This window comes from Tinamus guttatus, unplaced genomic scaffold (genome assembly GCF_059628265.1).
Source record: "Tinamus guttatus ecotype Peru unplaced genomic scaffold, ASM5962826v1 Tinamus_guttatus_pri_ptg000576l, whole genome shotgun sequence".
In the NCBI taxonomy this organism is placed as follows: domain Eukaryota; kingdom Metazoa; phylum Chordata; class Aves; order Tinamiformes; family Tinamidae; genus Tinamus; species Tinamus guttatus.
In genome coordinates this window covers 28,281-55,940 of record NW_028289110.1, presented here as the reverse complement: position 1 = coordinate 55,940, position 27,660 = coordinate 28,281, and the positions used below count along the sequence as shown (strand labels likewise).

The window sequence follows — 27,660 nt, the reverse complement described above, 5'->3', positions numbered from 1 at the left end:
GATGGCCTGATGATCTTGAAGGGCTTTTCCCACCATAGCGACTCTGTGATTCGCTCCAGTATTTAAGCTAACTTGAGCAGCTAAGTGATGCTCCTCTCAACGGCCAGCCCGGCGGGGCGGCGTCCCTCGACAACCCCAGACACCCCCGCCCGGCCCCGCACCGCGCTCGTCGCGGAGCCACCTCACAACTTCGCACCGGGACCCGCCGGCCCCCCCGGGCGCAGCCTCCCGCCGCCACCCCGCCCTGGCTGACGCACGCGCGTGACGCAGCACGCACGCTCCATAGCACCCGTGCGTGCGTGCGTGCTCGCGCGGGCGGGTGACGCCGCGGGCGCCGCGTTTGAAGTTGGCGCGCACCTCCCTCCCCGCCCCTGCCGCGCGCCCTCCCAGCGTGCCCCGCGCGGCCGCTTCCCCCGCGCGCGCGCGCGCCCAGCCCGCCTCCCCCCCCCCCCGCAGCCCTCCCCGCCCGCCTCCCCCCCCCCGCAGCCCTCCCCGCCCGGGCCGGCGGCCGCGGCAGCCGCGCTCGCGCACGCGCACTCCGCCCGCCCGCCGCCATTTTGTGTCCGAAGCGGCTGTGGAGCGATTAAACCGCGAGCTGGTGCTGGGCGCTCGCGGCGGCCGCGGCGGGGCGTGCGGGGCGCGGCGGCTCCGCGGGGCCCGGCGCGGCGCGGGGCGGCGGCGGGGCCCGGCGGCCCGGGCGAGCTCCGCGCGCGGCGCGGGCGCAGGTAAGCGCTGGCGGGGGGGTTTGCAGTCGCTTTCTCCGGCCTCTAGGTGTCACGATGGGGCTCCCGCTCGGCTGGGGCCCCGCAGCGGCCGCCGCCGGGGAAGCAGGGGGCTTTGTCTCCCTCTATCGTCCCCAGCGCGGCCCGCGCCTCGCTGCCACCGCCGCCAGCCCCCACAGCGCGGCGCTGGGCTGCGCCGGCCGGGCCGCGCTGCCCGCCGCCCCCGCCCGGGCGGCCGCCGCGCCGCGACTCCATTTTCTTTCCTTTGTCTCCTCGGCGGGGCCGCCGGGCCGCATCGACGCCCTCCCTCCTTCCCTCCCTCCTTCCCGCGCCGCCGCTGCGGGCCCCCCCGCTCCCTCCCCCTTCCCGCGCCGTCCCTTCCTCTCCCCCCCTCCCCGCCCCCCCCCCCCCCGGCCCCGCCGCGCCGGGCCCGTTCGGCGCCCGCCCGCCTTCCCCAGCGCCTCCGCTTCCCCCGCCGCCTTCCCCGCGCCCACCTCAGCGCGGCTCCGCTCGCTGCCCCCGGGCTGCGCTCGGGGCGCTCCGGCCGCGGCGGCGCGTCCCGCTGCCGGCGGCGGCCGCCGCCTCGCTGCGCTGGCGCGCGCTGCGGAGTGAGAGGCGCTGCGAGGCGCAGAGCGGGGACTCGAGCTCCCTCTGCAAGGCAGGCTGAGCAGCGCCATGCAGCAGCGGGACGCGCCGGGGGGGGCGCCCGCTCTCGCCCAGCGCCGCCGCTGCCCCCCCTCCTCGCTCTCGGCCCCGACTTCGGTCCCTCGCCACGGCCCGGCCCGAGCGGCAGCCCTGCAGAGCGGCCTCCTCGAGCCCTTTCCCCGCTGCTGCCTCGCAGGCCCGGCCGAGGAGCCGCTTTTGCGGAGTCCCGGCGCTTGCCCGCGTTGCTAAATACATTTTTTATGCTATATCTCAACGCGGGGAGTGCGGGGAGCTGCTACACAACCTAGTTCCTTTTTGCGATGCGGAGGAGTGGGCCACACGTGTTGTCTGGGGAAACCATTTGCCTTTTTTCTTTCCTTTTTTTTTTTCCCTCCCCCTTTTTCCTTCTTTCCATCAACTTTTGACTCCGGTAAACATCCCCCCAGCATCTGATTCACCCCTGGATCGCTTTGATACAGGGTTTTGCCGTGTTTTCCCTCATGCTTTCCTGTTTAATGTGATCCTTCCTTAGGATTGACTCGCTTGCTGGTGAAAACCAGCTGGCTTTCCTGTTTGTGACTTCCTTTTTTTTTTTTTTTTTAAATCTTTTTCTTGCGTGGCTGTTCCGCGCCTCATGCCATGGCTATTACGCTTTGGTGCTAAACTTCAGAGATGTTACTAAAAATATCTGAAATACTGTATCTGCCTCTTCCAATATCTGTGTGTTTTGTTTTCGTGTGGGGTCGGTAACCATTTTTCTCAAATTCTACAATTTATTCTGCTTTTTCCATTCACCAAAGTACTCTCCGTATAAGAAACAGCTCCAAACTGTATTCAAGCTAAAGTTTTTATTTAAAACATTCCTAAGCTTTTACTTTAAAAGAGAAAATATCATTAGGAATGAAGAAAAGAGCAAGCAGAGCATAAAGACAAACCTTTGTTTCTTCTAAAGCCAATTAAGAATTTTTACTTTCACTTTTTACTTTTTGTTTTTTTACTTTCTCCCCTGGATGTATGGAGCTAATGCAATTTTACCATGTTCTATACTTAAAAAATACCAGAGAAATGTTGTTAGAATGTATGAAGTGGTTTTATTTACACTTGCAAAACTTTGTGGCGTGTTTTTAAACAATAATGTCCGAGTAAAAGGTCAAAATGTGAGTTCCTTTCCCCTTCTGAGTGATCATATGCCAGAACTGGGCAAAACTGGCTCTAGGATTTCAGGGAGCTCTTGGAGGGTTGTCCTAGCAGTGCAAGTTCACAGGCAGCTCGTGCCTACAGTGGTATTGAGGGAAAGGGCTATTTCAAGAACTGCTTTTAGTCTTAGCAGGCCGTGTCTTGCATGTGAACCACAGCTAGCTTGTGTGTGGGGCTACTGGATTTTTGTGGCCCTAGCTGGTTATCTGCCTGATGGTACCACTGTAATTTTACTGGAAATGCCCCAAACTGACATGTTGTTTTTGTTTGTTCTGTATTTGCCTAAAATTCTAGTTGTAGCTAGTTAGTAACTCACTATGCAATTTCTTCTGCATAATCTATTCCAGAATTCGAATTTCCTTTCTGTTTTCCTCAGTACTTCAGATCCAAGAGCTCCTGATTTTTAATAGGAATTCTTGGAAGTCTGGTTGAGCATTAAGCTCCCTGGCTTTGACGTGAGCCACTACATGTCCTCAAGCTTTGTGTTTAGGCTTAGCTCACTTGCAGCAGCAACCTTTCTGGGCTCTGATCTTTTAAAGTGCTTTCCTGCTCTTTCTGAACAGTTTTTTGTACTCTAGCTATTTCGAAGTATTTGAGAAGTGTGTGTACTGTTTATATAGACTTGCTTTCCAGAAAGATCTACGGGCATTTCAGACTGCAGTCTGTCCCCTGTGTGTTCATCCATGCACACTCTATATGTAGCATCTTTTGACACTTCAGCAGGGTTGTCTTGTGAAGAAAATGTAGTTCCTACGTGTCAGGAGTCCTAATGTACATGACCTGCTGCTGCTTCCCATCATCCTAACTACTATGTTGACTTCCTCTAAGCATGTGATCCTAAAAAGTTGGAGCCATGCCTTTTGGACCGTGCCTGCTATCTAGAAAAAGCTAATGGTGCTCACAATGTAGAGAGTACAGCTGGGAATCAGGGCAAGAACAGCATAGAGAACTACATAAAGGGGTTTCTTATTTATTTAGGACTTAGGTGGCTTGCTTAAGCTTCTTTTGATTCTTAGCAGCCTGGTTCATAAGTGCTGGTGTATTGATAGCATAAGCCTGTCCATAGGCACCCTCTGGTTCTAGAGAGAACCTTTTCTGACTCCTGTCTTACAGTTGTCGGCATATAGATATTTAGCCTAAAGGATTTGCACAGTACCTGTTCTGTGAGCCTGCCATGTAACTATTGGAGGCCTGGAATGCTTTTAAGTGACTTGAAACCAAGGCAAAAGCTATAGGTAAAACCCCAAACCTGTAATTTGTTCGGAGAGAACAAGCAAGACCAAAGTTGTTGTGGCTGCCAAGGCACAGCACATCACACAGAGCCACTGCAAAATGAGCCTTGTCCCCTACTGCACTTCCCACCTGGGTGGCCTCCAGTCTGGCATTGGGGGTAACCAGGAGCCTGCTGACGAGTGAGATATTTTGTAACTTGCTGCAGCTAGGGATACCTGTAGGTAACAGCTGGGATCTTGTGAAGGATGCGATCTCCAGCCTTTAAGGGAAGGGCATCTCCCTGGTGTCTGGGAAGTCAAATTCGCAGAGGGCAAAGAAGTCACGTGCTGGGGGTGTAACTCTGCCTTTGGTGCTATTCCACTGTGGAGTTTGGCGTTTCTTCCACCCATTGGTTGTATTTGCAGAAGTTTCGTATTACAGCACCTTTTCCTGGCCACTCCTGCTTCTGTTAGCCCTTTTCCATCAGAGAGGGCATGTTTGAGGGAGTAGCAGAGCTGTAGATCATAACACTGCCTCCTTGCTATGGCTGTGTGTGCTTTTATTTGCACATACAAATTTGTACACTCACTGAACTGCTGCTAGTCCTCGGCTTCTGCAGTACAGCTAAAAGAAACTAAAGCTCTGACTCGGGGTTTATTTTGTTTGTATTAGTTTACTCAACTGCACTGACTTGTTTGCTTGACTTTAAAGCTCTGTTCATCTGTTTGGCTCTTGTTCAGGTGCCCAGTTCAGTCTTTGTTGAACCAGTTCAATGAAGTTTGAAACTCTCCTGCTCCACAGTGCTGCATGATCCTGGACAGACATAGATCCATGAAATTCCTTTTTGTTTTGTGGCGTTTTTTGTTTGTTTTGGTTTTTTGTTTGTTTGTTTAAAGGTATTTACCATTCATAAACTATCCTATATTTTTCAGACTCTTTGGTAAAAGTTAAAGTTTTTCCTGCACTTTGACTGTAACTCGGAATATTGCTTTTTTGTACTGAGCGATGTTTTAATTTTGTGTGAAATGCTGTTCTGCTGCTTCCCCAGCTTCTCTCCCATAAGTCCATAACTCAAAGATTAAACATGTCAGACTTAACTCTAGCCAGTTATGTAATATAGAAAAGTAAATAAGTGCTCAGCTGATTGTTTTCTATTGTTAATGAAAGAATACTGAGAGTAAAAAGAAGAGTAGAAGACCCACAAGCTCTGTTTTTATGAGCCTTTGAGTTTTAGCCATCCCAGTTCTCACTGTCAAACATCTCAGAATTTCAGCATGCTCTGTCACCTGTCATAGATATTAAGAGGTCAGCATTACAAGCACAAGAGGTGCAGTGATCAGGTAGCATTTGCTGACTGGGTAATGCAGTGAACAGCTACTCTTCTGGTAGCAGTTCATCACTATCACAAGGTGTTGTTGCAAGGTGTTTTCATTGCAGCCTGTAATATGGGTAGTGTGCCCAGACACATCTTATCCTGTCAGTCAGCTAACTGTGTTTGCATCTTACAGCATAATCTTATTTCTTTGCGATAGAAACAAATCCATGAGGTTTCTAAAACTGCTCAAATGTAGAGCAGGTTGGAGGCATGTGAACTATGTTCTTATACTGAAAAGAAGTCTTATTTTACCTTTTTCCCTAGAATCTAAAAATCTATGTTGACCCCATTGAGCTTGTCAAATTCCAATAAAACAGAACCCAAAACGCAGGGTGTTTGGAGCATAAATTACACCTCTGTGTTAATATGAAACATCATTAGGAGCTTGTATGTCTCAAACATCAGCAGGTAAAGTAACCACGCAGTAGCTAGAGAGGAGAAAGTAGCTATTTCTAATTATATGAAGAATATCGTTTAGCTTAATTAGATATTATATTAATCCTTACTCCCTCTACAGGTGTTCAGAATTAGACTGTAGTACTGAAAACTTCTGAAAATCCTGTTTATGTTAGAAGTACTTTATTTGTGTTGGGGGGGAGGAGAGATGTTTGTCTTGGCCCCCCCCCCCCCCCCACACACACACACACTTTTTTATTGGCAGTTTGCTAGCCATAGTGAAGGAAATAATAGTGTGTACTTATGTATACACTTTGGAGTCCTGGGGAAATTCCAGGAATTGGGAAAAGTGTTGTTGTATCAGTATTAGAGATGGGCAAACGTGGCAATCGGTGAGAGTAGCGCTGTATGGAGAGAAACACCTGAGCTATCTTCAGGATTTGACCAGTGTTGTATGATGTTGCTCCATGTATGTGCAGTTTAATCTGATACTAGTTCTCCTGTTAGGCTTAGTATAGGATTTAATAAACAAGAAAAGTATTTAACCTCACTACATGTAGCTTCAAGAAAACCAGATTTTGTTAGTTTTATATTAAAGACTTCATCAAATTCAAATTATTAAGCAAGATACCTTTACAGAAATAAAAATTGGTGTGTGAAATCCAGTCGACTGGTTCATGAATAGTCCATGGGAGTGCAAGACTGAATCATTTTCAGGGATGTTAAACAACAACCAGTACTTTCTTGTCATAATTTGTTTTCATTAGTGATTTGTGAGTGCAAAATCTCTATTGATACAAAGCTTCTGAATGATAAAATTGTGATCCATGACATGGAGAGTAAGGCAGCCATCGTGACTCTGAGATGGAGTCCCTTAAACTTGTGTGTTACAGCTGCCAAATGTAAATCTGTAGATCTGGGAGCAAGGGATTTTGACTGAAAGTACATCATAGCAAATGGCACCCTAGAAAGCAGTGGCTAAAGAGCATTATAGAGTTAGAGAGGATAAGCAGTTTAAACCTGAGTTTCCAAGGTGATGCTGTGGCAACCTACTTGATTGTTTATTTTTCCAACTCATTAATGGAATGAATAGAGATAGTGTTTTTACCTCTGAGGTATGGGGTGAAGTCATTACCAAAATACTGCACAGGTGCAGGTGTCAGCATTTAGAAGGTGTTTGGGAGAGAGGAATAGTGGCAACAAGGCAGCATAACCTCTAAAATTATCAAAGAGCTAAAAGTGATGCCATGCAATGAAATGTTAAACGATTGCTGTGCAGTTTAGCAGCAAAACTGAGGGGTGATGCGATGAGCGTCTTCAGGTATCTTCTTGGCAAGATTAAAACTGGATATTGGGGATGTTTTGATCTTGATGAGAGATCATTTGAATTTATCTGGCTACAAATTCTTGCTTAGACCTCATGTTTTCCCTAGTGAAGGTAATTAACCATTGCAGCATGCGATCATGAATCTTGGTTTTGTGTCTGTGTGGCTTTATTTATTTTTTTTCTTAATATCTTTGAATCAAAAGTGTGGAACCATCTCAGAAAACTGCTGGCTCACATTTGGGGAAGGCCTAATCCCAATATAACCCCAGTGATCTTTGCTCTTGAGTTCTTTCAGCCTAAGTCTCTTTAACTTGAGTTTGATTAGAGTTTCTCCTGGTTGGTTGTAAGAAGGCAGATAAGAGTAACTCTGATGCTTGCATTTGTGTACTTTGGAGAAATACAGTTCGTGTCCAGCCTGCTGTTTTACAGTGTAGTTCCTAGCACTCATACCAGGTAAGCTTTCTGCATAGTTGCAATGAATTTTGTGGTGAACTTGCAGCTTGTACAAGGAAGCAGCAGAGAAATATAGCACAACTGGTAGAAATTGAGGTGCAAATATGAATATGATCTTTCTATTTAGTTTCCTTCTTTTGTTACACAACAACACGGTAGAGGCACTCAAGGACTTTTCAGATCACAACTTGGAAAAGGATCCATTTTTTTTTTTTCAAAGGTTGTAGTTCAAGTCAAAGTTTATCAGATAATCAGAACATTGCTTTTGGAGGATGAAAGAAGATAGTGTTATCCAACATGTCAGCTGAGTAACTTACTGCCATTACTGATCTCCAAAGAGAGATTTATGGCTTTCTGTGGTAATACTGAATACTCAAGAGATACTCCTTGACTATTTGATCCTTCCCTAACTTGCGTGTTAATGTTCTCCTCAGGAATGATTAATATTGACTCTGTTCTGCTCTGCTAGCTCTTTGAGCTACTAGAGAGAATATGAGCTCAAGGTAGTTTCCTTTGTGCTTCCTTTTGTGTGTGTGGAAATAATTTTGTCCTCTTGAAGCAGTTGTGTTCTCTACCTCCTCTACTGGTGCCCTGACCTGCATGAAAAAGAATTTGGCAGCTTCTTTGACAATATGATGGAGCAAACCATCAAATATTCAGATGAGTGACTTTCTTAAGAGGACATTTGTAATGTTTTTGGACACATCTGCTGCATGTGGCTTGTGCAAACAAATCCTTGATGAAGGTGTTATCTTAAACTCCACTGGATTCAAAGGGAGAGAGCCCTGAATGTTTGTCCTGCTGTAATATTTGAGTAATTCTCCTTGGTTAGAGGCACTTGATCCAGTGACATTGCTCTATGTCATTTGTTCTTATCCCACAGGTGTCCCTTCAGCAACGTTGCCTCTTATTAGTAGCTAACAGGTCGTCTTAGCTGTCTGCTGTTGCTGAAGATGTTGGCTCTTGAGAAAACAGCCCGTCTTAGTCCTTGGTTCTTCAGACAGATTTTTATTTTTATTAATTGGAGTTACTGATCATAATTGTACATGGCTTTCTCCATATTTAAACAAAGTGAGGTCACTGGTTGGTATTGTTTCTGCCTATTCTATCTTTAGTTCATACAGGAGCTTCAGTCTGGTCTTTAGCAGTCCTTCTTTGACTTCATATCACACATGGTTTTATCTCTTGTAAACAGTAGGTCCTAAGCCTCTCCTCTCGTGATATTGCCCTCTTACATTAAATACCAGAAGTTTTTATCTCTCCGAAAGAGCAGATTACTGGATAGAGAGCCAAGGGTGACTGTCCTTACATGCAGATCTTGCAAAAGCGTTCTGAAACCTCTAGAACTTGCTCAGGAGTAAATGCTGAAATCAAGAAATCTTTGCGCCCTAAGAGCATTGGATTCAAATTGTATAAAAACAATTTTGTTTGTAAAACCTCATGGCAGATACCAGGAAATAATTTGGCTTGGGAAGGACATGGTTTCAGCCTTGGATTTGCAGTAGGGTCAGCTTTGATATTATGTAAGGCTATTTAGAGGTGTATGTAGCTGTTACAGTACCTGCAAGGCTGGAGTGCCTGCTACCTCTCTAAACATCCTGTCCCAGTGTTTGACCACTCTATATGGAGAAAAAATTTCTCCTGCTATCTAATCAGAAGTTCTCTTGCTGTAACTTGCTTGGTGCCTCTCTTCCTTTTGCTGTATTGGTTAATGAGAGGGTATTGGGAAGAAACCAGCTGAAGGCCATGGTAGTATCTTCCCCTCAGATTCCTTAAGGCTGATGGTGCCAGTGCTGTAGCCCACTGTCATCTTGGTGGTCCGCCTCTGGGCTCTCCACTGTATGTTGATGTTTACCTTCTGCTAAGGAAGGAAAAAAATGAGCATGTGGAGCAGTGTGCCTTTTTTTTTTTTTTTTTTTTTTTTTTTTTTTTTTTTTTTCTCTCTAACTTTCTCTTAACCTCATGTGTTCTGCATCTGCCAAGCAGCCCTGATGTGCAAACGTCCCTATAAAATGTTCTGAATTGGTATTATCTACAGCATAGAAAATAAAAACTACTTTTATTTAAAAAATGAAGAAAACTTTTTTTTTTTTTTTAATTCAAATTTTCAGGCAGAAACAATTTAAGATAAATACAACAATAGATACCAGGGTGCTTGCGTTCAATTAAATGTATCCTGTTTAAGAGTCCTGGTAATAAACCCAGTGATTACAGTTTTAAGAGAATAGGGTTTATGCAGGAGGTGGTAGGTTTATCAAATGTGTTCTGAATGTAGAAGTCACTGACTATGAGCCTTTTCTGTGTTAATTGTCAAGCTTTTAAGTTTAGGAAATGGTCTTTGCCAAGGATAAGACATGGGATTAAAGACTCAGCTGGTAACTGTGACTTTTCCACATGCCTGTTGCTGTGTGCAGCCTCTTAGGAGCCCAGATCCTGGCAAGGATGCAGCTCTCTGTAGTATTTGTACTATGCCCCTCACAGTTTAGTTCCACATGTATCTTCTGAGTGTCCCCTTTCCCAGTCACTGAATGCCTATGGTACATGTGATTTTTATTGTGTAAGTATCAGCTAAAAAGTGTTCAATTCCCTTTTTGCTTAAATCTTACTACTTCAGCACTCTGCACCCAGAACTTCCCCCAAGTTTGTTATCAATAGTGCTTTGGGATCCTGATCAACAGATAGCAATTGCTTTGCCAGTGAAAAATAGTAGCCAGAACCCAGACTTAAGTGCTTTATATTAACTAAAGTTAAATGATAGAAGAGCCAGGTTTATAGTAAGTAAGTAGCAGGGGATTTAGAGTGTATGCAGTGTTGCAGCCTTGATTTGACATTAGACATGCAGAATTTGAGGCTTTAGGAACTGTATGTGCTGAAAAGTTTGTGGAAAAGTAGACAGGAGTTTTTAACACTTTAACTCATTTTTCCTGGCTAGAAAGCAAGAAAGCCAATTAATATTTATGTATTTATATAGAGAGAGTATATAATATATATATATAAATAAAAGTTTTTGGCTTTGTTTAAGGTTTCTAAGTGAAGAGAGCCATCAAGCAATAACTCGCCCTAGAGATGTAGAACTACGCATTTTCAATAAAACATTCAAACCTGTTTCCCTCCCTTCCCCCCCCCCCCTTTTCTTTCTTTTAAGTATAGTTTTACTAGTACTACTTATCTGTTTTATTCCAGAGTGTTTGTTCTGACATCAAGAGCTGCATGAAGAATAGCCAGCATGAAGAGAACAAATCAGTCCAGGCAGAAGCGCAGAAGCTTCAGGAAAACAAATGTAAATTGAGGGGTTTTAAAGTGTGGTACGCGTTTCATGCAAAGGTGGTAGTTTCTCAGACATTTAAATCTAGCCCTGTGCTGGAAAAAGCTGGTCTAAGTGACCCACACATGAGATCTGATCTGGATGGAAATAAGTGTCTTTTTGCTGGGTGAGTTCTGGTCTAGATTAGTTTCCTGAACAGTTAGTCGCAGTCTTGGACATGTCTGTGGTAATATGAAGGATAGTTTGGGATGATATGGGTGGGAACTAGCAAGCAGTGCAAAGGCTTCATGATTGCTTCATTGCCAGACTTGGTTCAGTCTGTTTTGAAAATAAGGCCAAAACCCTGGTAGAAAGGCTTTCCTTGCAGCATTGAGCATCTTTGTGTAATTTGTGCTTCATGGGTTTTGAAGGTTGATTGTAATGGTGTTTTAGGGCTTAGTTGTAGAAGAAAACTTGGAACATGAGTCCAAATGGATAAACTACCTAAAACTTCTTCATGAATGCTACTGTCCAGGATTTGTGTGAATTTTGTATTTGTTTACTTCTGTTCCAAAGTTTATCAATTCAAATCACCTTCCCTGAGATCTATGACTCAAGAACTAGAGTGACTTATTTTGGGCTCCTACCTTGTTCATCATGCTCCTCCCATAGGTGTTTCCAAAACTCTCCTGGAATTTCTTGCACCTGCTGCAAGAATGGCAAACTGCATCTCTACAGGTGACAGCCTGACATTAAACCAGCTGACACTGACTTTGATTTCCCTTTGTGCATCAAGATATAATTTGTGGGTTGATTAGTAGTTGCTGTATGGGCAGCTATGTTGTTTGTGCAGTAGGGGCAGGATCCACGTGACCATTCCAAGCATTAGCACTTCCTGCCCTGTGATGTGAAGCCTCAAAGTACCACCACTAAACGATGAAAGGAATAGCTGTGCCCCAAGAGTTTAAGAGTATTTGTTCATCTGGATGAAGCCCAAGAGGAAAATTCCACGTAATTTTACTGTATTACAGAATTTATAGAATGCCATAAAACTTGCTGCGCTGTTTCGTTTTCTCCAAGAGTGTATTAGGTGCCCTTTTGATAAATGCAAGAAAACAAAACATCAAAATAAGTCTGATAGAGTAGGATTCATTGGCTATCAGATGCATGTTAACAGTTTGCTGATATCACAAATCTAAGTCTGAATTAATGTGCAAGGAAGAATGAGCACAAATATTTGTTCATAAAAGTACTAACCTTTTCCAAAATCTATAATACGAATGTTAGAATTTGCCTCTTGTGGCAGTGGCTTTCACAGGCCATATTTCCAGTGGTCTCCTGTGAGCTTCCCCCATCTCTCTTAGTTATGGAGAGCTCTAAGAGGGAGGCTATGAACAAGTTTGTTCTAGCTTTTATTAATAATCAGCTAAAAATGTATTATTCTCTGCCTACTGCTTTTAAGTTTTAAGTCTTTTATATTACATGCATTAATCCTGTGTTTATTTTGAACTGTAGGGCGGGGGGGAAAACTAAAAGTGATATGGAAATGTTTAGTTCCTATTTTCCCATTTTCATTAGAGATGTGTGTATATTACTGAAGAACGAGCTCAGTGTAAGGAGGCTGTGTTATCAGTTGTTGAAAGAAATAGGAGAATTTTAGTAAACATTTCTGTTTTTACAGCTTGTTCAGTTCCTCCTTAATTTCTTTCCTTTCTGTCTACTTAACATTCTTATAAAAATGTAAAACTAAGTTATATGTCTTAAATGATAACTCAGATACTTTCTTTCCTCTAGAGCTTCATATCTCCAACTTCAAGGGGGGGGGAGAAAAAAAAAAACTTAGTATTTCTAGTGCTGAAATATACTGAGTTTTCAGAAATAAAGCTGAAATGCTTCTACCAGGCTGCTTTCTTTATTGAGGCTTGCTCTTTGAAGTAAGGAGTTAGTTATAGCTTAAATGACCTAAAAGTGCATGAGATTTGTTATCAGTAACTGCAGCACTTTAAGAAGACAGATTTCAAGCTGTTCACCTTACTGTGTTTTGCTTTTGTGTCCATTTTATGCTGATTCTTATTATGGCAGAATTGCCAGTGTCTTCTGGAAAGTTCATGGCTCTGGGGTCTTCTGCCTCCATGGGCAATAAATATAATAGGAATAAAAGAGATTTGTTGTACAAACTGCTGAGGGAAGATAGGGAATTAAAATTGCTCTGTCATGATTCTGATCAGGTTAATTTTCACCTCTGGCCTAAGATGGTACTATGTTCTTAGAAGCAATCTCATTTTTTATACATTTGAAATGGTAAAATACTTCTCAAATGGATTTCCTGTAAGAGAATACCTGGAATACCTGGTGTAGAGGGTGTCAGTTCTGGGCAAATGACTTACTCGTGAGTGGTAATTTTGATAAATCAGTGTGCAGGTACGGAGAGACTGAGTTGTGCTGCATCTTCTACTAATGCTCTCATAGCAAGTATTCACTACCTTCCTAGGCTAGAAGCATTGCTGTTGAAGGACTAAGTGGATCCAAAAACTAGTAATGGTACTGCTGATTAGCAAAGAGTTATTGAATAGTTGAATATTAGCTATTTAACTACTTAAACAACTGTTGGTTAAATAGTTGAATGTTGATTGATTTTTAAAACTGAAAACCTTTAAATGTTTGCTCTAACTTGGTCTGTTTAGCTCCTGAAATCTTTTGATAGTTGAGGAATTAATGAGGCTACCTTTAAGATGTACATATGAAAAGCTGTGATAGATGCTTGTCAAGTAGTAGATTTGATTTTCGTCGTGTTTGTGCGCACATATGTGCTTGCAGAGCCAGTAGTGCGAGTGAGAGAGGAAGAAGTAACAAGAAAGCAGGTAGAGAAGGGAGCTGGGAGCAGAGTGGTCTGAACTGGTGGGTATGGAATTGAATGCGGTCGGCAAACAAAAGTTTCAAGTTTCCAACAATGAAACAAATACCTTAAAGCTTTAAAAAAAATGTATGCACACACACACTTCTTAGCTTCTTGTTGCCTGTTACATTTTTAGAGCTTTTGCAGCACTTGGGCTCTGGTGGATATCTTGTGTTGCAGAAAAGGTATCATCAGTCAAGGAAACTACGTGGGGACAGTGCTCCCTCTTCTGAGTACAGCTCAGCTTTGCAGAGGGGTTTGATTTGATTGTAGCAGCTCTCGTCCATACTTCTGTATCAACAAATATTGTTCTCGGGATGGCCTACAGATAAGAGGCTGGTGGTTGTGATGTTGCAAATGCTGATGTTTTCTTTAAGGCTTCTCTCTTTAAGTTGGACTTATTACTGCTCCTGTTTTGGCTGTCTTTGGTAGGAGTGCGGGGGGGAGTGCAATTCTGATTTTTAATTAGCAGGTAACAAACAGGCTGAAGCCTACAGTTACCATGTATGGTCTAGTAACTGGATAGTCTACTGGGTGTTATTTTCATATAATACTTTGAAAATTTGTCTCTTATGGTAAAAAAAGGCCATTGGTAGGAAGGAAATAGATTAATTTGCCTTCCTGGTTTCTGTTCTTGCTGGTACGTCTGGGATGTTTTTGCATGTGGCAGCAATGTGCAAATATCCCAAGTTAGTGTGATGTTACTCTGCTTAAAGCTTTGCGAGCCTAAGTAGTGTGGAGCCACTTCAAAAAGGGCCCTCTTTCTCCTTTTTCCTAAAAAATTGGACAGCAGATTTTTTTTAAAGCTTTTATATAGCTTGTTTATAATTGAGTGCTTAAGCAACCCTTTCTAACCTATTTCTGTAGTTGGCAATGGATAAAGGACAAGAGTCCTCATCAAACTGCAGTCTTCAGAAATATAATCCAGGTTCTGGATAAACTCCCAGGCTCTCTTTCTATGTGCAGCCTGTTCAGGTTGAGCAGAGCCACTCAGGTTGTGCAGATGTGGTTGAACCACTTCTAGGTCAATCTTGCATTGCAAAGTTTCATAGCCACGTTTGGGAAGCGCTGAGCCCGACCAAACGAGCTTCGCTTGGACATGTGTGGCTCTGCACAGAGCTCCTCGGATGTCTTTGTGCCACTCTCCCAATCATATGAGGTTTTCTCGAGTTTACTACAGCAACACATGGAGCCAGAAGGATTGCTGCCTTTTTTTACTTGGAGTGGCACATTAAGAGGTTGCACAGACAAGAAGTTTGTATTTTGGGTTTGTTGTCCATGTAGTGGTACTGCTGTTACGTACAGGAGGCTGAGATCAATTGTAGTGAAGAGTGGTTAATAAAAGCACGGTTAATGTCAGACTAAACATTTTAATATAAAAGCACTAAAAAACCTAAACTTGATGCTTTATATTCTACAAGTTTTGCTTTTAAAAGAAAGTTGCATTTGTGCCATGCTCATCTCTTGCTATCAGGGAAGCCCTGTGGGAGCAAATGCAGAGGCTCCCTTCCAATTTAACTGTAATATTTTTTGACTGTGCTTAGTGGCAGGCTTTTCAGGAGGTGGAGGAGAGCCGCAAAGACTGCGTGATAGGGCAAGTAAGTGGCTGAGGACTCCTACAGCTATTGAGAGAGATATTGAGAGATTTTTGACTGCAAGCACAAACAAGGGTGCGGGGGGGAAAATACCCCGTGTTTGACCATGTTTGCTTTAGAAAGCAAACATAGGATGCAACTGTGGGATATTGGGTGACACTTTTGCTTATTCTTCCTCTTCTGCTTTCAAATGTTTAGAGGATATGTAGGACATATGTTCTATGTTTCAGCATACTGCATATTTCCACTCAGATTTGATAAGTGACTAATATGTTAGTGTCAAAGCCATGATGATTTATGGGATGTTTGTGATTTGAACTGACTTACATGCCTGATTGTGTCATTCTTGCTTACACTACTTTGCTTAAACTAATGCGATTTCAGAGACTTTCATTGTTTGTGTAAATGCTAAAGGGGACAACTTGGCTTTGTTTTCTATTGATTTTTTTTTTCTTTAAGTGAATTCTGTACATGCTTTGTGGTTATTTGACCACGAATCTTGATGCAGTTCAGTGCAAGGCTTTTGTTTGCTTTTAGCATTGGTTGGGAGGCAGGCAAAATGCCTTTTTGTAACTGTAGCTTTGCCATAAATAACCCAGGTAGACAAGACACGTGTTGGCACCAGCAGTGCAAATATGTAACAGCTATCTCTGGCTTTGTACTGTCCACATTGAAGTCCAGGGCTACATTAATGCTTCTGAGATTAAGATTAATACTAGCATGGGAATGCATTAATTGAACACTACAACTCTCAGTCTTTCTGTGCTGATACCAGCCTAGCTGTACTGGGAGAAGTGGTGTAGTGGAGATGTTTCTTATGCTGCAGCGCTGGGTTCCTAACGTCTTTTAAATCATATTCCTGATCGTTACAGAGTTTATACCTTCAAGATTGATTTCTTTCTTTGGAATAAGCCCTGTCAGCTTTGCCACATGCGTACCATATCTTCTTGCTGCTTTTTCTGGTGTTTTCAAGATGAGCTGCCCATCAATTATTAGAGGCCCCTTAGGTCTGTTATTTGGCCATCCCAGACTTTTCTCAGATTAGCTGGGTTCTGACAGTAGGTTGAACCACTTAAGGATGCTGCATCTCTCAATTGGATTGTTACAAGCTGTACCATGAACCTGTCTAGTTCATGCTTCCACACAGAAATCTTTAACGTACTGATTTTCAGTTCTTTGCTATTTCTTTGGTCACTGCCCTTCTAGAAGTTCTTCTCTTACAGTCTTTCCCACCTTGTTTCACTAAATCACATTTTATTAACTTAGTTTTGTTTTATTTTGTGGTTTTTGTTTGTTCTGTTTTTGTTTAGTCATTCTCAAACTATATTACAGACACTAATGTACAAAAACTGATAGGAAAAGAGCTGAGGTGGAGGGAAAAAGAAATGATAGGAAATACATTTACTAGCTTTTATTCCTGTTGTTTTCCCATAATGGACTTATTTGTAAAATACTATACATTACTGGAGAGAAAGTTCAGAGAGTTAATAATAATAATAATAAAATGTGTAGATAATATAATATAAATTATATGTAAATAATACAAACAATAACGAATGTGTAAATAATAATAATGAAAATAAAAACGAGGGAAATCCATTTCTAGTAAAATTAATAGAAATGGAAACATCTCAGCAAGATGTAGGTTTGTGTCCAATGAAGTAAACCACATGAACTGTCTAGATGGCTGGATAAGAGAGAGCTCCTACATTTTGAACTATCCCCCTTTTCTCTTAAATCTAGCAATAAACCTTATGTCCACTTACCTCACACTGGAGAAGTACTTAAATTACAAAAACCCTACCTTTCTAGAAACAAATGACAGTTTAACAACATTTTTGAGCTGGTCATGGCATCCCCTGATATTATCTCTGTGCAATTCTGTATTTTCAGTTAGCTGCCAATATAACATGGAGTGCGTAGTTTTATTCGTATAGTGCGTATGCAATAGTACATACTATGTTTTCTACAGAATATTTTCTGCTGACAGCCTAGAGCATGGGCTAAAGCAGCCATTCTCAGATTAATTGATCCGTTCCCAGGAGCAGCAGGCGCAAGCAGGAGCTGGTGGCAGCAGGACCATGCCGCTGCAGTGCAGGGACTCGCCGCTGGAGGACGGCCGAGACCCGCGCCCGGCCGTGCTCACCCGCTGCTGCTCTGGCCACTCACCTCGTGCTCACACAGGGAGCTGGGGGGAAAACGGGGGAGTCTTGGTTTCTTTGCTGACTGGTTATAAAAGGGTTCCTTCTGTTTGTATTTACTGGTTTTCCCACTGTAAGATCCTTCTGAGCAATACATTACTTGTATATGCTTGCCTGGTCTTAGCCAAGTCTGTCTTCCTGAGCTAGCTGACCTTGGCCCCCTAAGCTGCTTCCCAAAACCATCACAGATTAAAAAAGGTGGATTTTGCTAGTGCACAGTAATAGAGAAGGTGCCTTCCAGCTGCTCAGCACCCAGCAAGGCTTGCCCCTTGGTTTGCTTTCAGGTGGCTTTGTAGGTTTGTTCCCATATTTGCTGGTGGCAGGTAATGCAGAAGCCACATGAAGTGATTGGTGCTGTGCAGTTGAGCCAAGGTTGCTCATTGCTGCGCTGTCCCATCACAGGGCAGCAGATGGACTTCCATTATTATTTTTCCTCCATCCTCATTTTTTCATTGAATTTCTAGTCATTTTTTCACACTGTTATTTTAAAATCTGTCCTTTACTTCCTAGTTCATAGGCTTCCCTTGACCTAAAAAGGGCTTTTCTTTTTCTTTCCCTACAAATATTGAGCTAACAGGAGGACAGTTTGCTCAGGTCATTTCACCGTTGTCTCAGGCTGTTGTCAAAGCTGGGCTCCAATGGCCAGCAGTAAAGCCCTTGCCTCATCTCGTGCACTTCAGCTGTTGATCCATGTGGATTTGCTGTGGCTTGAAAAGCTGATGGACGTTAAGGAAAGCAGAAGCCGGATCCCTGTGAGGAATGAGCAGCCACATGGCCATATTTCTGGGTATTTGGTGCCCCCTGGAGACAGCTGCCACCTGCAAGGAACAGTGAATATCGCGAGTGCCTGGGCAGCACGGTGCTAAGTGACCCTAGCATGAGCAGACGAACGGAAAGAACGTCCCTTTCCCTGCAGGCATGCAGAATCCCAGCAAACCAGAGCAGTAAAAGCAAGTGCGCTCTGAAATAATAATAGTGATTGGATTTCCAAAGTCTGCAAAAGACTGATAGCTTTGTGTGCCGATGTATTTTGAAAATGGATGCACAAGGCTACGCGTGGACATCTGATACTAGCATGATGTGAGATGTGTTGAGTGGAAGAGACAGCCAGGAGATGTTCTCTTGGTGGGTCTCAGGGGCCAGGAGTTAAAATAAGAAAATGTATAAGTCTCATATCAAACCTGGAATTAGATATTTATCACAAGCTTCACAAGATTATCCTTTTGTTCTGTATTTATTATTGTTATTTTTGTGTGTGGAGGCTTGTTTCAGGGGGATGTCAGCTGTTTGAAAAAACATCCAGTTCAGAGAAGACTGGGTTGTTGGGGCAGGAGAGATGAATAAATATATTTTCTATAGAAGATGGAATGTTACATCTAAACTCCCTGTGAAAATGCTGAGCTTTAGAGCTCCTGCATGCTGTTGATGATGCAGCTGAATTAGTTTGCTTTTCAGGAAAAAATCTCTGAAGGCCACTGGCACCTCTGAGTCCAGAAGTGGCAGTTTAAACTGAATAAACTTTAAATAGAGCCTTGTCTGTGCTCTGGGGCGCTTTCCACCCAGAGAGGGCACTGTGCTCAAGCTCATCCTGGGCTCTGCCTTCAGAGACAAGGCAGTGCCCATAAATGGGAACAGGACTGAACTGCGAGATACTCAAATATGCCTGAGTCCTTTTTTATTGGCACAAAACAAGAACTTCAGTAGCTCAGACTTAAGTTGTTTCTTTTGCATTCTCAATTCTTCTTTCGGGGGGTGGAGGGGAAATACATCACAGTTCTTAGACTACGTTTTCTTCTTTTCTGAAGTTCAGAGTTCAAATCTATATTGTGATTCACAAAATCAGCTTTCTTATGTGTAAGGTTACATTATTTTGGGATCCTTAAAAATTATAGCACAGGATTGCTTCTGATATTGCTAAACTACATAAAATAAGTTGAACGGGGCTAATGGTGCTGTATTGCTATTGCTTAGTGACTTTCTGTTGGAGAAACAAACATGCATATCCTCCAGTCTTGTCTAGCTATTTTTTTCCACAAAACTAGTACAGATGTGGTCTTATGCCAGTCAGGGTTCAGTGACTGCCTCAGTTTACAGTGCTGAGACATAAGCAAAGACTTTGCTTATGGTTCTTGGTGTATTTTCTTGAACATGGCTGCTATATCTTGCCACTGCAGAGCTGGTGGTGTTCAGCCAGGCCGTTTTTCCCTCTGTGGGGTTTGTGCTGTTCTTTAAATACTTTGGGTGATGTGCAGCATTCCCTCTTTTTCTGTTTTACAGCAGGAAGGTGCAATGGAAGGCGAGGCAGTTGAAGCTATCGTGGAAGAATCGGAAACTTTTATTAAGGGCAAAGAGAGAAAAACCTACCAAAGGCGCCGTGACGGTGGGCAGGAGGACGATGCTTGTCATATCCCACCAAACCAGGCAGATGGGGCTGAAGTAGTTCAGGATGTCAATAGTGGCGTGCAGATGGTGATGATGGAACAGCTGGATCCAACGCTGCTTCAGATGAAGACTGAAGTAATGGAAGGTGCAGTGCCCCAGGAGGCGGAGGCTACAGTGGATGACACGCAGATCATCACGCTTCAGGTTGTTAATATGGAAGAGCAGCCTATAAATCTTGGAGAGCTTCAGCTAGTCCAAGTACCTGTGCCAGTGACTGTACCTGTTGCCACCACTTCTGTGGAAGAACTGCAGGGAGCGTACGAAAATGAGGTTTCTAAAGGAGGCCTGCAGGAGGGAGAGCCCATGATCTGTCACACTCTCCCTTTACCAGAAGGCTTCCAGGTAGTGAAAGTGGGTGCAAATGGTGAGGTGGAGACACTGGAGCAAGGTGAACTTCAGCCCCAAGAGGATCCCAATTGGCAAAAAGATCCAGACTATCAGCCACCAGCCAAAAAAACAAAGAAAAACAAAAAGAGTAAACTCCGCTACACGGAGGAAGGCAAAGATGTGGATGTGTCTGTGTACGACTTTGAAGAGGAGCAGCAGGAGGGTTTGTTGTCCGAGGTCAATGCTGAGAAGGTAGTGGGCAACATGAAGCCACCTAAACCAACAAAAATCAAAAAGAAAGGTAAGTCTGCATATTGGTTTCTGAACTCCACTTGTTACGACTGCGCCTTGCAGCATGGTAGAAGTGACTGAGTAGATGCAAGTGGGAGTAAACCCAGTGTCACCATTTTATGTAAGAGCTCTCAGCTCTATTATTTTCTGGGCAAACCTGCTCTCTCCTGCATGTAGACTTACAAAGGAGCTCATTTGCCTCGAGTGTGATGCTGCAGTGTTAGTATTCCCATATCATTGTGGTTGAAAAGATTCTGCTTTTTGCTGTAATGCATATTCAAGAGATTATACATAAATTTTACATCAGGAACCAACAGTATAATTAGCTTGGGGTGAGGGGTTCCTACCAAACACTTGTGTAGAGGGGATGACACAAAATCCAGCAATATATGTGTTTGACTTTTCGTCTTTGGAAACTTAAAACTGTAAATCAAGGAACCCTTTTTAGACTGGAGCAAGGGCATTAATTGCTGGCATACAAAAATTCAAGACAAGCTAATCTTTGCCTGTGTTCCTGACAGGAAATGCAGTTGGATTTAATGGGGCGAAACAGGATTTAACGTCCAGGAATTTTTCCTTCTCCCCGCTGACCTGTAATTAATACAGTAGATGATGGTCCTTCCAAAAATAAATGTGATTTCCTTCATGGCTAGGTGTAAAGAAGACATTCCAGTGCGAGCTGTGCAGTTACACTTGTCCCCGCCGTTCCAACTTGGACCGCCACATGAAAAGCCACACTGATGAAAGACCACACAAGTGCCATCTCTGTGGCAGGGCTTTTCGGACAGTCACGTTACTGAGAAACCACCTCAACACTCACACAGGTACTGCTGCCTTTGCCTACATCCTTTTAGTAGCTTCTGCTCTATCTTTAGCATAAAGACAGGTTAGGCCTATCCTGAATCTGTCCACTCTTTCTTATGGGACAAGCTAGAATGGAAGAAACTATGCAGTGCTGCTCTCTTTTCTATGAGAGCAGTTTTCATCTGATCGCATAAAGTATAAAGCTCTTCCTATATGTAGATACAAAACTGACCCTGGGGTTGATCGGAAATTACTTGACGCTAGAGAAAATGAGCATTTAGGGCCCTCAGTTTGTTGTGTCCTGAGGTGAGTGCTGCCGTTGCTCCCTGTGCAAAAGTAAGGGGAGGCTGAGCTAAAAAGGGAGATGGGAGGGAAGAAGGATGGGGGAAGGGAATAGATTATAAACTGGACCAGTAAAAGGTGGAAGAATGAAAGCACGTTTCTACTATTCCTTACTTAGGTTAAGTTGCTGTTATAAATCTTACCTAATGTAGGAGTAATTCGGGAACTGTAATAAAATTTAAGCAATATTCTTGTGACCCTTCTGCCAAAAAAGTCTAATTCATACCCTTAGCTTTCTTTTCATCCCACTGCTTTATCTAACTGATTGCTTTGTAATTTGCAAATAACCAGGTGATAAGAAAATGAGGGAGTTTGTTTCCCCATTAGAGGGATGTGAAGTCTCTAGTGATCTCTTCAGTCCCCTGATTATTTATACAAAAGCTCTTACTCCTGCGCACGGTTTTCTGTTGTAATCTTATCTTTCAGAATGCAGAGGGAATGTTGTTAATTCATTTTAAAAAAAGGCAAAAAGAAAGCTGTCGTACTCTTTTTGTCACTAAATCTGAACGTTGTCGTCCTTGTTTTGCTAACAATTAGGTACTCGCCCTCACAAGTGCCCAGACTGCGATATGGCCTTCGTGACCAGTGGAGAGTTGGTTCGGCATCGCCGTTACAAACACACCCATGAGAAACCCTTCAAATGTTCAATGTGTGACTATGCTAGTGTGGAGGTATGTTAGTTACCTGCTACAGCTCTGAGGAGGTGCTCGAGTGCGTCAAGATCTGTTACAAACCTAGGCATTTCCTCCTTGGCCAGAACACTCTGAGTAAAAAATGGTTATAAATTAGCTCTGTTCTTAGAAGTAAGTGGCAGGGTTTCCTTGGTTTATGAGAAACGTGTTTCAGGGCAGAAACATGCACAGAAACCAGAGATGATTTCCATCCTTTCCTTCTTTGCAGCCAATAGTTGTTTTCAGTTTTTAAAATCGGCTGCCACCTTCAGCTCCTTTACTCATCCTAAAGGACTGCTATCTGCTGAGTAGGATCTACTTTAAGCCTAGAGGTGCTCTCTATTTTAAAAATGCACTTTGCTTCTTGCATATTTGCTGATAAAGTGACTTGCCAAGTTGAATAGCATTTTTCTCACAAATTAGTGAAAAACAGCTTTGTTAATTCTAAGGTATCATCTAATTCGCTCAAGGAAATTAAGTGTGCTTGGATGTTCTTCCCCCTTCTCCCTTGGCAGCACTGTTGCTTATGTTGCAGGGCAGCTTTTAAAATGTAAAAAAAAAAAAAAAAAAAAAAAAAAAAAAAACAAACCCTGCAAGATGGGGGTAGGAAATTTGAGCGAAGTGATGAGCAATATAATTAAAAATACCGAAGTAGAAAATGTTTTCTATTCATGTCTGTGCTAACCCTTGAGCTGAGTTCTTGCCTTCTAGATAACAGCAGATGAGTGAAAGGGTTAAGTCACCCTGTCTGTTTTAGGAAGGGGGTTTTTTGTTTTTCTTGTTGAGTTATTTTGAGGGAGAAGGTAAATCAGTAACTGGAGGGGACGCAAGGTAGCACTCTGTGGACAGACACTACCTGTCCTGCAGTGTTCCTTGGCTGCATGCTTTGCTAGGACACTTTTTTGTGTGTTTCCAAGATACATTAAAATTTGAAAATATCTTCTGATGTTGAGATGGATGATACTGCTGCATTGAATGTGGGAACGAGCATCAGTCAAGGCTGGGAAAGAGTTTGGGAGGTGGAATAAAGCGGGAAGGTGGGGTTATGAGTGGTTACATGCAGTGCAAAATTGTCATTAAAATAGGTTTGTTATCTGGCTACCGAAGCAAAATAGGTTGCTTTAAAATTCTTGACTGATGTCTTGTACTTTTGGAAATCTGACCTATTCATTGGGGCTAACTGTAGTCTTGCTCTTGGCTTTCAGGTTAGCAAATTGAAACGCCACATTCGCTCTCACACTGGAGAGCGTCCGTTCCAGTGCAGCTTGTGCAGCTATGCCAGCAGGGACACGTACAAACTGAAGAGGCACATGAGGACCCACTCTGGTATTGATGCATGGTGTCTGGGTGCTGGGACAGTGCATGATGATGCTAAAACTCTTAGCAAAATGTGGTAGTCAAGTTTAATATTAAATCTTCATAAAGGTTGTAGCTGAAGAGAGTAGGCAGCCTATCAGCATTAGTAAATTCATAAATTGACCATAGCGACTGCACTAAGAAATGTGCTGCAGGATTCTGATTTTTGGTTTCCCTGTGAGGTGACAAATACAAGCCCTTTTTTTAGTAGGAAGATAAATTTCTCTTTTGCTGTTCATGGTCAACTTTCATTGAAGGTTATGGCAATTTTTAGTTTCATGCTTGAGTGCAGCTGCATCAGCATCTGATGGATGCAGTTGGTGAAGATCCTTATTTTTTCTGTAATAGAAATAGAATTTTTTAACTCAGAACACTGCCAGTGTGCTAAGCTAATGATTTGCTAATATTTAATGGCAGAAGTATTCTTGTATGTATGAGCATTCCACAGAAAAAAATCTGATTGTTTGCACTGTTCCAGCAGTCTGCATGTAGGTCTTGTACTTAATTCTCATTGTAAGGACTCATACCCCATTTGCTTAAGAGTGAATGTGTTTTGTCCCCATAGAAAGATATTTACAGGAACTAAAATTTCTTGAGAAAGAAATATTACTGAGCTGTTCGCCACAAGTTTCTGGGAGGTTTTTGTGGGGCTTTTTGATTAGATTTCTTGATAAAAATACTCACGCTATGTTTTTTTTTTTTTTCCTTCCTTTACTGTAGGAGAGAAGCCATATGAATGTTACATCTGCCATGCCCGTTTCACTCAGAGTGGTACCATGAAGATGCACATTTTACAAAAGCATACAGAGAATGTGGCCAAATTTCACTGTCCTCACTGTGATACTGTTATAGCAAGAAAGAGTGATCTGGGTATGTATCTCAGCCGCGAGGTCATTAGTGAAGTTAGTGCAGAAGATTACACAGAACACATCTTCCCAGAATTAGAGCTCATATAACCCAACAGCTGTCTGTCTCTTTTTTTTTTTTTTTCTCTCTCTCTCTCTCTCTCTTTAACATGATCTCTTTAACTGCAGAGGCTGCAAGCTTAAATATGCAGCTGGTTATACACACATTTAGCTTATGATGACTGCTGCATGCTATGAGAATTTTCAGTTTGTTTTCATTATTTGAAAATGCAGCATTTTTTCCAAGCATACAAGGCAAGTTATTTTCATGTCCATAGATGCTAGGCATTTGTTGAACCTAGACTAATCAGTATTTTAATTCTGTATGAGTTAAGGTCTGAGAAATTAGACAGTCGTTTTGACCTCCTATGTTTTGGAGGCCATTAATTGTCACCCAGATGCATCTTCATCAAGCTAAAAGGCTTGAATTAGCCACAACAATTTCATTTTTCAGGAAGTGGAGCTGTGTGCCACAGACAGAATAGGAGAGGCTGAGTTGTCACAAAAGCCCCGAGTCCTTGCAGTAGGAGAGTGTTGACCTGGTGAGCAGTTCCCCATGATACCAGCAGGCAAGCTCTCTTTTATGATATATGAGAAGGTGGATAGTATCACTCCCAGAGCAATTTAAGATAATCTTTCTCAGTGAAGGAAAAGCTGAGGTTTGGCATAACTCTGTCTATAAGCAAAATATCAACTAAGTAAAGGGAAGGCAGTTTTTCCTCCATGGAAAACAAATGTAAAGCCCCATAGTGAAGGGGATGACAGGCAGTTGGCATGAAGTATCTGAAGTAACAAGAACTGAGCTATAACAGGAAAAAATGAGCTTTGCTGTGAAGACTTTTTCTTTTGGTAATGTTGATTTAAGCTACAGCCAGCTACCTTGTGCAGGTGTGATATGCTCATATTTGGAGGATTTTAAAGTGATTAAAACCTGTGATAGGAATTAGCTGTTGGTACCCTTGCTGTTCTGTAGCCATGTCATTCTGACTTCTAATCCTGTTTTCCCAATGTGTTCACTGGTTTCTGGCTGAATTCAGGCAATTCAGAGTAGTCTTAAGCGTCTTGTGGACAGTGCTATGTTTTTCCTTGACTTGGCTCTGTGTTGCATGAACTTTGCTAGCAGAAATTCATGTTGTTCTGTCTTCCAAGAGAATCCTTACACTATCTGAAGCAGTTGTGGTCATTGATCTGCTATGTTTTTGAGATGGATTTTTGAAAGAGTTGATACATTAACAATTTAAGAGGCCTGCCACATTTTGCAGATAATGAATTTTCAATATAAATTCAATGGTGTAACATCAAATGCTTTATCAAATACAAGTGTGTCAGCCCAGATTACTGATATTAACCAAGTTTAGAATCCTCTAGAAGAATTCACTATGCTTTTGACTAGACCTTTGTGTCAGTAAGTTATGTGGCTGCCATTAATTGTAAACCTCTTCATTTTTTGATAGAATCCCAAATTAACAGCTCCCTTTTCTCACCTGAGCTGAAGGGTACCCGCAGGGAAAAATGCTGAGAGGTTGTTTGCTAGGCTCTTTCATGCTTGCGTGGCTGTGGTGTGATTAAAGGCTCTGCTTCTTGCACTCCCAGGTGTCCATTTGCGAAAGCAGCATTCCTACATTGAGCAGGGCAAGAAATGTCGCTACTGTGACGCCGTGTTTCACGAGCGATACGCCCTCATCCAGCATCAAAAGTCCCACAAGAATGAGAAGCGCTTCAAGTGTGACCAGTGCGATTACGCGTGCAGGCAGGTAAGCTGGTGGGGCTGACACCCCTTAAGAGTATTAGAACAGGAGCTAAACACCGAAGATAAAAAGAATTAAAGAGCTAACACCAATTTGGATGGCCGTTCAAACTAAAAAAAATTAAAGGCATGGGTAAGCTTAGTGGCCTCTGCTTCCTAGTGAAGTTTTTCTCTGTAGAAAGTATATTTTAAATATGCTCATGCGTACCATCTTTTCCTGGATGTTGCCCTTAGATTAAAGTGTTTGGCCTTGTCCTGGCTGTGAAAGTACATTTTTTTTTCAGCAGTCTTTATCTGTGAGTTTTCAAGTTATCCTTCTCTCATTTGTCCCTGCCAGGAGCGGCACATGATCATGCATAAACGGACCCATACTGGAGAAAAGCCTTACGCCTGCAGCCATTGCGATAAAACCTTCCGTCAAAAGCAGCTCCTTGATATGCACTTCAAACGATACCACGATCCCAACTTCGTCCCTGCCGCGTTTGTGTGTTCCAAGTGTGGTAAAACGTTCACTCGCAGGGTAAGGGACCATACTGTTGAGCTCTGCTTTTTGGTGAATGAGATTTTGGAGAGGGGAGCCAGGTTACCCAAAGAGACGGGTAGCTGGAACACAGAGCACAACACTGGTGTTTTAAAGGACAGCACTTGTTTCTTTCTGAGAAAAGGTTCTCACATAATTCAGCACTGATGGTGGCATATGCCAACAATGGCCTAATGGGTAAACTCAACCTTATGAGTAAAAGCTAGCAAAAAACTTGCCTATATTTATTAAATATTCTTCCTTCACAAAGAGGAAAAGGAGACAAGCTCCTGGAAATGTCTGTGAATAAAGGATCCAAATATCTGATCTCCATTTCAATTCATGCTGTTGTGTTTTCTTTTTTCTTTTTTTTTTTCCTTTTTTTTTTTTCCCCTCCCACCCCCCTACCTTAAACAGAACACAATGGCCAGACACGCTGATAACTGTTCTGGCCCAGATGGTCGAGAAGGAGAGAATGGAGGAGAGACAAAGAAAGGCAAACGTGGCAGAAAGAGGAAGATGCGCTCTAAGAAAGAAGATTCTTCTGATAGTGGTAAGAAACAGCTCAGTACATTCTGAGAGTTTGACAGGTCTGTGATTCACAGTTCTTGTTGTTAATTTGCTGGATCTGCAGGTTTGTTCTGATATCTGAAAGGCTTTTATCTAGTTGGTAAGAAAAAACTGAGAGCATATGGCCCAGTACAGAGAGGACTCTCTTATTTCGGAAGGATGGTGTGGATTGTGCTGTCCTGGATTTCTTCCAAAACTGAGTAGTTAATAAAAATGCTGTGTCTGTTACTCCTTGTCTAGGCTATGCAGTTCTGTCCCGCAAGCTCTTCTGTGTGCTAAAGTTTAAAATACCAGACTATGTACTCTTAAGTCATGTTGTCCCTTGCTTTGATCCGTCTGCTGCTGTAGTAGACAGATGGTTGATACTAATTGCAGTGTTCAGGAACTGCCACCCCAGTAGCTGATCTGCTTCACAGAAGTCA

The 27,660-nt window shown here is 42.9% G+C and overlaps 1 protein-coding gene across 5 annotated transcripts in view; it reads left to right on the top strand.

Annotated features, from left to right (window-relative positions):
* The first annotated feature begins 578 nt into the window (after positions 1–578).
* The window catches only part of LOC104568832 (transcriptional repressor CTCF), a 29,576-nt gene continuing 2,494 nt past the window's right edge, over positions 579–27,660 (top strand). Inside the window, exons 1-10 of one of the 5 annotated variants that reach the window (XM_088534594.1) lie at positions 5,495–5,559; positions 10,511–10,607; positions 19,541–20,333; positions 20,977–21,147; positions 22,007–22,140; positions 23,346–23,466; positions 24,217–24,366; positions 25,995–26,155; positions 26,486–26,668; positions 27,086–27,221. In XM_088534594.1, the coding sequence (XP_088390720.1) occupies positions 10,554–10,607; positions 19,541–20,333; positions 20,977–21,147; positions 22,007–22,140; positions 23,346–23,466; positions 24,217–24,366; positions 25,995–26,155; positions 26,486–26,668; positions 27,086–27,221 (1,903 nt within the window). In that variant the 5' untranslated portion in view covers positions 5,495–5,559; positions 10,511–10,553. Of the gene's footprint in view, positions 599–671; positions 726–5,494; positions 5,560–10,510; positions 10,608–19,540; positions 20,334–20,976; positions 21,148–22,006; positions 22,141–23,345; positions 23,467–24,216; positions 24,367–25,994; positions 26,156–26,485; positions 26,669–27,085; positions 27,222–27,660 lie in introns of those variants that run through there. The other 4 variants (XM_088534597.1, XM_088534595.1, XM_088534596.1 and 1 more) reach the window with 4 other exon arrangements.